This window comes from Brachyhypopomus gauderio, chromosome 12 (assembly GCF_052324685.1).
Source record: "Brachyhypopomus gauderio isolate BG-103 chromosome 12, BGAUD_0.2, whole genome shotgun sequence".
In the NCBI taxonomy this organism is placed as follows: Eukaryota; Metazoa; Chordata; class Actinopteri; order Gymnotiformes; family Hypopomidae; genus Brachyhypopomus; species Brachyhypopomus gauderio.
Window position 1 is genome coordinate 905001 of NC_135222.1, and position 12500 is coordinate 917500.

Sequence of the window (12500 nt, forward strand, 5' to 3'; positions counted from 1 at the left end):
TTGGTACCAAAAGCCGTGTCGTTGCTCACCGTAATTCTTATAAGCGCCTCTCATCAGCTGCGCTGATATTGCTCCCATCCGCTCCTGTGGGTGTGCTCACTAAACCATGAGATACAGTAGGAGAGAAAGAACACACGCTCCACGTGGAGTGACATTAACTGTAGAGGATCTAAGCGGCTGACTCAAGCCTAGATTTTTTTTGAGAGAGAGACGGAGAGAGACAGAGAGGGAGTTCCTTGTGCAGTGACACGAACCCCCATGTAATCCACTACTACACTCTCTGGTTTGAAGCTAATGCCGTCAGTGTTATGGAAGAGTGTCCAAGGGTTTTTCACTACACACCTTCCGCGCACACACAGCTCCTGTGTCAGCTGGCTTAGGCAGCGCTGGGTCCACTGAGCTGTCTAGCAGGGCGGCCTCTGCTGATCCCAGGCCAGCCCTGGCTCTTATCAGTGGGCTGCAGGGCCTGGGGCCGGCCAGTCTGGTGCACTCCAGCCTGCGACAGCCCGGGTCCCTCACCCGGCCCCCCCGGCTCACTGCCCTATCTGCGTCCATCTGTAGCCATTGCGTGGGCCGTATGGTGGGATAAACAAAGGAATCTGGCCAGAGGCCCCGAACAGGACGGTCACACGGTCTCTCTTCTGAGGCAGCAGCCCCTCGTAACAAGCCAGAGTCTCGACAATGCCGGAATAAGCTAGCTTTCGCTCTGCTGAAAGAGTGCGAGCTTTTTGGCATGACGAGGAAAAAATTTACATGAGGAATTCAGTTTTCTGCCCCTCGCCTTGACTACGAGAGGCCACGGCGTGCCTGCAGAGTAAATTATGCCTTCTCCATCACCCTGAGCATTCCAGGTATTCCCTAAGATGTGCTACCCTTCCGTCTCTGAACCTCCGTTTGGGAACGAATATGGAAATGGGTGACAGGAGGTGATGGGGGTGGGGGGGTGTGGAGAGAGGAAAGGCAGACGGAGGGACTATTTCAACGGGTGAGAAAGGCAGACTGCAGCCCTGTGCCAGCCCTGATAAATGTGCCATTACCCGACACAGTGGAGGAAATTAGTCACGGATGCATCCTGGGAGCCCGGTGCGCACGCGGGCAGATGAGAGACGCCTCGGTTAATAGTGATGGAGCTGGTGGCCCCCGGGGGAGGAGGGTCCAGAAGCCAGCGTTCCTACCGGGACGAGTGCGGTCCTGACGCCGCTCCCCCCCCCCCCCCCCCCCCCCCCCCCCCCCCCCCGCTGTTCACCCGCACAGCTGCACACGCCACCTGAGGCCTCACCCGGCCGCTCAGGTAAACCGACGGGGCTGGTTTTTACGTTAATCGTCCCAGCGGCTGCGGGACAGGCCCCGGGCCCTGCTGCACGGCACCGGAGCTCAGGAAAGCGTGGAAATAAAGGGGCTCTCCTCTCCCCAGGCAGTTAGCTCGTAAACAAGTGCCCCTCTGAGGGAGGCAACACAGAAGAGCACACACTGCAGTCCCTCCGTAATAATTTTACTGTCACAGATGGAATGCTACACCACAACCTCCCCCAAGACCAGTCGCCCCACCCCCCACCCGAAGGTTTTTTTATTCCCCTTTGTTGCTAGCCATACCTTTGTTGCCATGGTAATCATTAAGGCACGTATTAGCAGGGGTCTAACACGTACAGATTGCTTCCTCGACACGTCGCAGTCTGTGTGTTTAGGGGACTATTGTGTTGAAAGCCTTTTCTCTTCATATTATAGCAAGAGGGCAAAGGGCGGTTCGTACTCTGCACATATCCACGAGTTCATTGCAGCATTGACGCAGTATTGACCCAACTGCCCTGGCCATGTCACGCTGCCTGTGCTTACAGTTCATCTGTTTTCACACTGTGATCTTTTTCAAGGAGCGTACCTTCTTTGCTCGGCGTTCTGAAATAATAGAAAACCCCAAGGTCATCAATGGACTAAAAATGTCCACGATAATGAAGTGACTGCTCATAACATGTGCTGTGAGCAGAGCCCACTCTATGTTGGCTGTGTGGACGGCGTCAGTGAGGAGCGTGTTAGAATAGAGACGAGAGGAGAAACAGAGGAAAGATATTAGAAAGAGACATGGCCACGTGTGTGTGTGTGTGTGTGCGCGTGCGTGCATGCGTGTGTGCGCATATGTGTGTGTGTGTGTGTGTGTGTATGTGTGTGTGCGTGCATGTGTGTGCATGCATGTGTGCATGCATGTGTGTGTGTGTGTGTGTGTGTGCGTGCGTATGTGTGTGTGTATGTGTGTGTGTGTGCGTGTGTATGTGTGTGCGTGTGCGTGTGTGCATTTGTGTGCATGCGTGTGTGTGTGTGTGTGTGTGTGTGTGTACGCATGCATGTGCATGTGCACAGCTTTGGGCACATAATGGCTACATTTCAACAAATACAGAACAACAAATGTCAATCATCACGATAACCACAATACAACAAGGATGCTTCATTGGTTTTACAGCTTGCTCTCTTTCTCTCTCTCTCCCTCCCTCTTTCCCTCTCTCTGTCTGTTTTCTATTTATTTATCTGTTTATCTTCTCTTTCGTTGCTACCCACACAGAGATGTAACACCCCCTCATAGTGCCTAAATATTTTAGCTTGTTTGTTTTGATTAAACCTCATTTGGAGCAAAAGAGAGGAGAAAAAATGGTCAGATTCCCAGACAAAGGGAGGGTCTCTGGAGGGTTTAGCTTGGAAAAACACTTCCATCTAAATGCAGATTTGGTATACCTGCTATAATATGGTTCTGCTGGCCCCATTCATTTTGAATCATGTGGGAATAAAGTCATCTTAACCAGCTTCCTTTAAGTCACGATTAGGTTTCTACAAAGGTATCTACAATTGATTTCTTCTGATTTAAGGTAGCAAATTGAATTGTGCCTGCAAAATAACCCCAGTGCAAATGGGATGGGGAAACTGCTTTTGTGTGTCTTTGCTTGTTTGCATGTTTTTTAAATTGCATCTGCAGTGCACTTTCAAGTACTAAATACTATATTTCTTTGTCACAGCCACTATGGCATGCCTAACATTAACAGTGAGTGATCGTAATGCTCTTCCAAAATGTGAATTTTGATCATGTGAAAGTAGGCTTGAAAAGCACTAATGATATTCCTTAGAGAGATATGTGTGAGAGCATTTGTGTGTGTGTGTAAGTGTGTGTGCAAGTGTATTTGCGCATGCACGTTTGTGTGCGTGTGTGCGCGTGCACATGGCTGTGCATGTGTTTTCTTGGTTGTAATTAGAATACATCAGTCTAAGATGTTGTTTTTTTGAATATATACTTTTATTTTTTATTAAAATATCATAAAAAGTGAAACACCAGGTTGGCAGAATCCTGCGACGCTCGTCTCACTCCGTCCCTCTGTGAGTCTCCCTGCTATAATACCTGCTGTGTCCTCCTGTAAACACGCCGACGAGTGCTCCTCTCTAGCCACTCTTAGAGGAGTGAAGCCACTCTCCATCGTCTCCGGAGAGACGAGTGCCTCCATTATCTCAGCTAGGCGGAGGACGCAGTGGCTCTCGCGCGCTAGCCAAACGTCAGCGCGGATGCCATTACAAAGCAGCGCTTTCCACCGCAGTGCGCATTTACAGTATGCAAGACGAAGCAGATTTAGTGGCTCGTTGAAGCTTTTTTTTTTTTTTTTTAACCGTGATCCATGTGTGTCTTTACATTGCTGCTGACCGCTATGGGAAGGTGTTGGCCCTGTCCTACGTGAATAGCGGGGTTTTGCACGAATTCAGGAACAGGCCCATTTCACCAGGCGCCATTATCGCTGCTGCAGATATACTGCAAACGCAACGTGGCGATTCTGTCCCAACCCCTGACCCGAGGAACATCCATCCAGCGCTGCATCCTCCCCCAGAGGAACGGATGTCTGCAGGAACATTTCAAACTTCTGAGCGCCAATCGTCTAGATGTGCGTTCTGGAGCTCCACTGGAAGAAATGACCAGCTACAACGTTAAGGCTTTTGGAGGCTTTGACTTTGCTTAAGCGCAGCTCTGACTGTTCAGTGGCGCATGCTTTGTGTAATCACACATGGAGGTCATCGTTTGTGTAATGGCACATGGAGATCTTGCTGGTGAAGGAAATGTTATAGCTTGAATCAGAGGCCATACATTCAGAATGGAGGACTGTTTGGCAGATTTGACAAAGTTTTACAATAAAACAAAACGAATAAAATTAAACATATTTCATTTAATTTTAAAGTATGTGTGAAGTTCCTGTAGGTGTGATGAAGTATTTTACACCTGTAGGCTTAATGAACTCTTTTACACCTGTAGCTGTAATTTCCCCATGTCCCCTCTATGCACTTAGCGTAACATCTCAAATCACTGACAAGATCAAATTAATAAACGACTGTCAGGCATAGGTGCTAAAATGTCAGCCTTTTTAATGTCCTGGGGCACCTTGTATCTAGCTCCAGTTATATTTTAAACTTCTTGGTCAGAGTGGCGGTAAGCCTGAATTGGTGGCTGAGATTTTACAGCAGTACAGCTTAAATACAGCAAAAATATCAGTTCACAGCAAGTAGAAGTGAATGGAAAGAAAAGGTTTTTGTTATCGAACAACTGCTGGTGTTGGGCTGGTCAACAGAGGACAAAGCCCTGTGGAGATGTCCCTTTCTTCTAGTGCCTCTGGTTAATTACAGTGAATGGAGAGCCACTGATGACACTTCCTTTCCATTTCCCGTGAAACTGCCGGCGTTATGTTGGATCAAATCAGATAAAGGTTGCACTGGACGTGCCAAACAAAGCCATATCTAATGAAAATAAATCAATGACTGAATTTTCATACTCTCGCTCTGATAGTCGGTACCCACTCTATTTCACCGGCCTGGCCCTCCCCCTCCGGTCTCTCACAGTGCATCATTCACATACTTCATTCTGCGTGAAAATTGCATTTTCTCCCTCTGCCATGCGAGGACGGGGGTGGTTTCAGAGTCTCTTTTCTACCCTTGGCTCCACTTAGATGATATAATGAATCGCAGTGGTTGCCTTAATCAGTGCAGCTCAGGCTCGAGCTATACGCTACGATAGGCGCTAATGGAAAGTGTATATAATAGGAATTTGCTTTTAAGTCCAACTGCGAACGCTGTCTGGTTCTCTGGTGGCCTGAGGTGCAGTGATTCTTTCAACGACTCTTTTTCACACCGCCACCTAATGAATTTTTCCATTATGCCCTCTTATTTCAGCCACCAGGGAGTTTTACCAGGCCAGCGAGTCCTCCGAGTTGTGTACTTACTTGCGTCTCGCGTCACTGGGTTTATCCTGCGCCCTATGGATCCTGGCATGAAGCAAAACTACCAAATACATTATTCCACAAGGCTCATTGATCCTGGAAGATCATCATTGTATATCTCTGTGATAAGCTAGAGCAGAAACCACTGATATCCCTGCTTCCTTTCTGAAACAGTGTTAGCCAGTAGTCTAACAAAAGTTTATCTATCGATGATTTGGCCACAATAGGTCTAGGCAGGTCATGGGATTGTGTCCTTAATATGAAGAAAATCAAGGTTTATTGTATAAACTTTCCTTCTGTGTTTGCTGTAAATAGTACTTTGAATAACCACCTTCGTATTGGCCTTCGTACAAGTTGTCAGATGACGAAACAGAGTTACAGCAAAACCTTCAGATGATGTGGAGCAGCAGATGTTGAAGTCTTGGTGCAGACGTTCTGAGAATCGTGCTTCCATGAGATGGACTATAAACTGGTGGTTGCTGGTCTGTTGTTGCTGCCTTATTGCAAAATGACTAAAAAACAAAAGGTTGTGAGAGGGAGGTCAGAGTTCATTGGTCATACTGGTTTGAGGTATTAGGAAAGCTATGGATCCACTGATCCAAACATCCAGGTTGCTGCTGTTGGTATAATAATGAGGAGCGTGTTTCCTTGGCACATTTTGTGCCCCTTAATACCAAAATATTAATAATAACTTCCAGTGTGGCATTGCACATTGTCACAAAGCACACGCCATCTCAGAGTGACTCCATGACCAGAACCATGGGTCCAGTGGCTTTCCCAGACTTCAGATCTGTATCCAGTAGAGAACTTTTGGCATGTGAATGGGACAAAAGATTCACAGCATGTGCAGCTTACAAACCTACAGCAATTACATATTGAAAACATGTCATCACGAACCAAAATCTGAGAGGAATGCATCCATTACTTTGTGGAATCTTTGCCAAACAGAGCTGCAGTTGGACAGTTGGGATTCCTACTTGGTGTGCTATTCCTAATAAAGATGCAGTTGAGCGAGCATTTACCTCTTAAATTGATAAACCAGATATTTACATTGGTATATTTATCTATACTTCTCTCCTCAGACATGGTGTGGGGTGAGACTGTGGTGAACATGAGGAAGGTGACCCACCGGCCGGTGCAAATGCCGCTGTCGGGCACCGCGGTGCTGCCCTGTGTCTTCACCCTACGCCCGAGCCCCTCCCACGAGCCTCCTCGCATCAAGTGGAGCAAAGTGTGGGGCCAGCGTGGGCCAGGCGGCCTGCAGAGGGAGCAGTCCATACTGGTGGCCAAAGACAACGTGGTGAAAGTGAAGAAGGCCTTTCAGGGACGCGTCACCCTGCCCGGCTACCCGGAAAACCGCTACAATGCCAGCCTGGCACTGAGGGGCCTGCGATCCAGCGACTCGGGCATGTACCGCTGTGAGGTGGTGGTGGGCATTAACGACGAACAAGATACAGTCCCCCTTCAGGTCACAGGTGAGCTAGCGTTCACACCTGTCTTCGCCCGTGAAGCATTGGCCCAGTGAACACCTGCTGGGCTTTACACGACACCTCTGACCTTTGGTTTCTCCTCTGCCTACAGTAAAAGCCGGCTTGATTTGAGTGATTAATAGTCATGTGGCATATTGTCAAGCTGTAATAAACTTACAAACATTGCAGTGACCACTGGAGATAATTTAATCTGTAAAATAACTGTAATTATGTGGCGGTAATCTACGTACATGTTATGGTGTTCATCTTTGGTATTTCTGAGTTTTCAACAAACCTGTACAATCTGTGTTCTGTGTTTTTTGTTAATAGCTTTTTGTAGGGTTGCTCAGAAATATACAGTATGTCATGGAAATCATCCCTATGCTGTATAATCACGTTTGGCTAAGCTCCCTTAACGTTTCTAGAAGCTAATTCACAAATCAGCTCATGCCACTTCAACATTTATAAACCTGACATCGGCTGAAAACATATAAACTCACTTTTAGGAACATGTAACACTGCTAAGACTGAAAGGTCACATGGATGAACTAAACTGACCCAAAGTACTGTTGAACTAAACTAAACCAAGATATTAGAAATTCAGCACTCATTGGCTAAGCGGAGCAAACCTCCATGAATTTTAAAATGCCCAGGAGCTCAAGAAATCGCCCAGTTTGAGGAATCGATTAACATAGCAAAAAGCCCCTTCTGGAGGAAAAAAAGCCATTATCCCTTTGTCTGTAATCCAGGGAGCTTTGTCCTAATTCCTAGTCACAGAACACTTAAAGAGAGTCTAACATAATAATTAACAAAAATCAATATCTCCAGCAAACATCAATATTGTGCTAATTTAGGTAAATATCAAGGCTCATTGAATACAGTGAACTCCTCTCTGTCAGGATAATATTGAATATTGGTTAGTAGAGTGTATTTCAACAATTACAGCTTGTCTGTAGTCGGTCGGCATCATACGCTTCTTCATGCCATTGTTAACTGGATAAACATGCATAAGCAGAACGGTGGTGTGCCTCTTGTGTTATTTGTCTGCTGTAGAACTCTAATTGCAAGGTCTCTACTGTTGTGAGCTAATTAGGGCAGTCAGCAGCATACAGCAGTGCTTTCTCGGTATCTGCCCTCGTGCTCACAAGCATTACGACTGCCAAACCGTGACCCTCTTTTTTAACAAGACTGTGCGATCTCTCTGTGGACCGCAGGCCCCATATAAAGTCTCCGGCAGCGTGTGCCATCGAGTGTGAGCGTCTCTGCAGAAGAGCTGCTGTCCTCCCAGGGACATGGAGGCAGGGCAGGCAGCAGACTGAGACGGGGAAGAGCAGGAGGCAAAATGAAAGAGCTGCTCCACCCCACATGTCTATGAGGGAGTCTGTCACTGCAAACTGCCACAGAGACAAAAGAGAATGGTGTGGCGGGCTCCCGCCTCAAAGGAATAGAGCCTTGTTTTTTCCTAGGCAACGCCTCAAGCATTCCACCTGAAATGCCACACCCCACACCTCCCTCCATCTCTCTCTCTCTCTCTCTCTCTCTCTCTCGCTCTCTCTCTCTCTCTCTCTCTCACACACACACACATATACTCCAGCCTTATGAATTCTTTCACTCCCTCTATTTTGAGCTGCTAAAGATGAAAGTAGCACTTAGAAGATGCAAGCCTGGTCTTCCTGTCATCAACCCTTTCATGTTTGTGTGCTCTCCTGGGATTGGAGGTGGGAATTGCTAAGAGAGGTGGCTGAGAGAGAATAGTTTATGCTCGGGTCGAAATGGGGGGTTGGGGGGGGGGGGGGTATTGGTAGTCTCCATGTTAGCTGATGCATTATGGGAATAGCAGATGGACACTTCAAAAAACAACAGCAATCCTTATTTCTCTGCACAACAGAGCAGAAGCCTCCCGCAGGTCAGGACGTGGGCGCCTGGTCTCCAGCGCACACTTCACACTCAGGGACGCTTTCCCCTTTGCAGTAGTTCTTTCTGTGCTCTCGCTCTCTTTGTATTATTCCTGGAGGACAGCGAGTGGAGACTGATACAGAGGAGACTGCGGTGGGAGACCATGAAAAAAGCCCTTGCAACATTACCGTAGTTAACATGCAGCGCAACGGACCGAACTTCTGCATAATTCGATAGGATGTGTTGTGCAGTCACCTAACCTAAACACACGGGCACATGGAGCTGTAAGTCTGGTGGAGAGTGTCTAGTGTGTGGTGGATGTCTGGTCTAAACCTCCATCGTTCTCGTGCCCTCCACAGGGGTGGTGTTCCATTACCGTGCCCCTCAGAACCGATACGCCCTCTCCTTCCCCGAGGCGGAGCGCGTGTGCGTGGAGAACTCGGCCGTCGTCGCCACGCCCGCCCACCTGCAGGCCACTTTTGATGATGGATATGACAACTGTGATGCAGGCTGGCTCTCTGACCAGACAGTGAGGTGAGGTCAAGAGGTCATACCACCATGGTCATACCACGGCTACAAATCCAAAAGGTTGATTCATTTGTGTTGTCCCCTGTCCTAAATCAGTTTAAATGGCTATTGCATAGCTAGCACAACTCAAATAGCAGTGAGTATATACTTAAATACAGTTCTGTTGCATGGTTTGGAAAACAATAAGGTATACAAGATATGTTCAGCTGACGGCTTTTGCTGTCTCCTCTAAGCCCTCAGTACGACCCCCCCATCCCACTACAGACGGAGCCCTCAGCCACGTCTAATCATAGCAGCGAGCACCTTAGTGTCAGGCTGGTGATCGCATCTAACAGCTGTGGCCATGGTGTTCATCTAACCACGTACGCTCAATTAGTAAATGAGCTGAAAAACAGCTTTCAAAAGGCAAGACTGAGCGCCGTGGCCTGGAAGAGCTCTAATTGGGCCGCGTCTCCTAAGGAATTTTGGCAGGAAATCAGTGTCTGCCCATATGTACAGTTAATGCAGCAAGTTTGTTGAGATGTCGGATGTTTTGTAACTGGAGTGAAAGTGGGCCGTTTTAATGGTTTGACGAAACTGGTTGCAATACCTAGGAAATGAATATGAGGCCTTTTCTCCGATTGTTCTCTGAAGCCCTGGAGAGCTTTTACAATACCTCTTAATTAGACATTAGACAATATCTCTTAATTAGACTTTAGACAATACCTCTTAATAAGACTTCAGCCTACACCTCATTTCTCGTGGAGTAATTGTGCAGATAGAGTTGAGTGTAGAGGATATCTCTTATTCTATCACTCTCTCTCTCTGTGTTTGTCTCTCCATCTCTCCTTTACTTGGAAAGAAACTGTCATTTCCTTTGGACTTCTGTACACAGATATCCCATTCAGTATCCACGGCCCGGGTGCTATGGCGACAGAGAAGACTCACCTGGCGTGAGAAATTATGGCACGCGAGCCCCCGAGGAACTGTTCGACGTCTACTGTTTTGCCGACCGTCTGCAAGGTGCGTTTGCCATCGCGTAGGTCAGCTCTGTCAAGCGCTGATCTCAAACAACTGCTCGTTGAAAGCTCCACTACGTGGGAGAAGGTGTGAGCCATGACCCAGACACACACGTTCCATGTACCTGCTCCTCACCCAACTCCCAGCGCTGTGCGTCAAACTGGGTCACTATCTTTTCAGACCTGCCCCACTATTCATGCCAGAATGGGTACATTGTAACAAGATTGTCCTATTCACAGGTTACTACAGAGCCCCCTGACTACTTGGTCTGTGGGATATATATTTTCCTACAGTAAAGACTTACCCACTAAATAATTGCACTGAGCAGAATATTGATGCCGAATGAAATAATGAAGTTATTAAGCTTTAGTGCTCAGTGCATTATGGCCACTGTGCTGCATGCCACTCTGGCTTTGTAGAGAGCCTTTTGTGAAAAGATTTTATTTGTCTCAAACCGATTGCTTATAGCTTTCAGCAAGTGCACGATGTGTCTGGCTGCATTTTATCAAAAAAATGAAAGAAAAGCCAAAATTATCTGCTTTGAATCATCCTCAGGTAATGTTTAACTTCAGCTAGTAGCTCCTGGAATAATATTTAAAACCAGTAAAATCCCATTCCATACCTTCAAAGAGAAATGTTTATCTAGAAATCATATTTTGAATATTTTTCTCTGCCATTGAAGGGATTTATGAAGGGGGTTTGCTACTTGTTTACCAAGCTGGAGAATATTTACTCCGATTCACCAAACATGCACCAAAATGCATTTGGGTGCAATCAGAAACTAGAAAATAATGGTTTTACATTTTGGAGATCTGTGCAAATATCAATAGCACGGTTGAAACTGAAAGATTTTGGTCGGGATCTTTAAGAAGGGGAATTCTCTTCATCCTCGCTCACACCTCTCCCGAGCTCCTTGCTACCCCCAGCCCACATCCGACCTCTGTCCGCTCTGTCCTAGGCGAGGTGTTCCACACCAGCGTGCCGGAGAAGCTGAGTCTGGCCACGGCGAGCACTCATTGCCACACGCTGGGGGCTCAGCTGTCCACGGTGGGGCAGCTTTTCCTCGCCTGGCAAGCGGGTCTGGACCGATGTGACCCGGGGTGGCTGGCCGACGGCAGTGTCAGGTACCCCATCAACCAGCCGCGTCGTAACTGCGGTGGGGACGGCCCGGGCGTGCGGACCCTCTACCACAACCCCGACCGCACCGGCTTCCCGGACACCGGCGACCTCTTCGATGCCTACTGCTATCGAGGTATGCAGTCGGAGCACAGTCGTCTGTGTGTGAGTGAGAGTGCACCCCCCCCTCTCACCCCCCACCGTGTTAGATCTTACTTTGCTGGAGCCGGCTGCACCCACACACTGTACTCAGAGAGGTCATGAAGAATTCTCTCACATAAGAACAATGATAGCATTTTTATAGTATACATTAATAATAATATCATGTAAATTATTGAATACCGTTGCAGTACAAAGAGACGGTTCTCAAACGTATTTTAGATAAATAACAAGAGGACTGCATTAATTATTTGTAGTTTATTTAAATAAGTTTTAAAAGAAGGTCTCACTGTGTGACTTGTGGTTTATGGATTTGCTTTTTGTACATCATGAAGTTATTGCTGCCCAACATGGGAGCGAACTAAGTTCTTTTATGGTAGCATTATGGAGGGGGAAGACGGAGCAGTAATGACAACAACCATATGACTGTGTTTTAAAGGGAAACAGAGTGAAGCGGAAGCTCTCCTACACACGGCAGAGACCATGAACATGAATGACACCGACGACTGGACACATCTTCAGCCAAACAGTGCCTTCCCACAACCCTCCACCTGGACCGGCCTAGTAGACCTGGATAAGGAGGAGTTCAACTCCATTGCAGACAACGAGTCCTCTGAGATTTCTGAGGAGCATGTGGTGATCCATCTCAGGCCCGGAGATAGGTCAGCACGCTGGGGAGGAGAAGCCTCCAAAGATGCATCTCCGACTGCTCCGGAGAACCAGATAGACCTCCTGGGGGGCTCAGCGAGAGAGGAACCAGACGAGAGCCTCAGCATTTCTCCAGATCCTTCATTGGCCACACCATCTTCATCCACACAAGCACAAACCAGCAACAGCGTGCTCTTCAACTTTGTGAACTCGGTCATGAGGCCCTTGGCGTACTGGACAGGGAACAGACCCACAGACGCCCCTTCAGCTGGGTCAAGCCTAACAAAAGAAACCTCAGAGGAAGCCACACGGGCCAGGATGAAGCCGATTGGTGGATTTAGAAGGTCTAAAGGAAGTGCTGATAATGCTATCCAGGAACTTGAGATTGTGGAACCGTCAACCAGCCCCTCCACAACATACTTGGAGGAAGAACTTTTGGAGCAGGAGAAGGAGA

General features: G+C 47.6%; 1 protein-coding gene across 2 annotated transcripts in view; it reads left to right on the forward strand.

The window, feature by feature from the left end:
* Positions 1–12500, forward strand: part of ncanb (neurocan b) — a 92517-nt gene that overhangs the window by 32063 nt on the left and 47954 nt on the right. For both annotated transcript variants that reach the window (XM_077024215.1, XM_077024216.1), the window contains exons 3-7: positions 6314–6706; positions 8956–9130; positions 9999–10126; positions 11082–11375; positions 11838–12500. The exon at positions 11838–12500 is cut by the window's right edge and continues 87 nt beyond it. In XM_077024215.1, coding sequence (XP_076880330.1) covers positions 6314–6706; positions 8956–9130; positions 9999–10126; positions 11082–11375; positions 11838–12500 — 1653 coding nt within the window. The remainder of the gene's footprint in view (positions 1–6313; positions 6707–8955; positions 9131–9998; positions 10127–11081; positions 11376–11837) is intronic.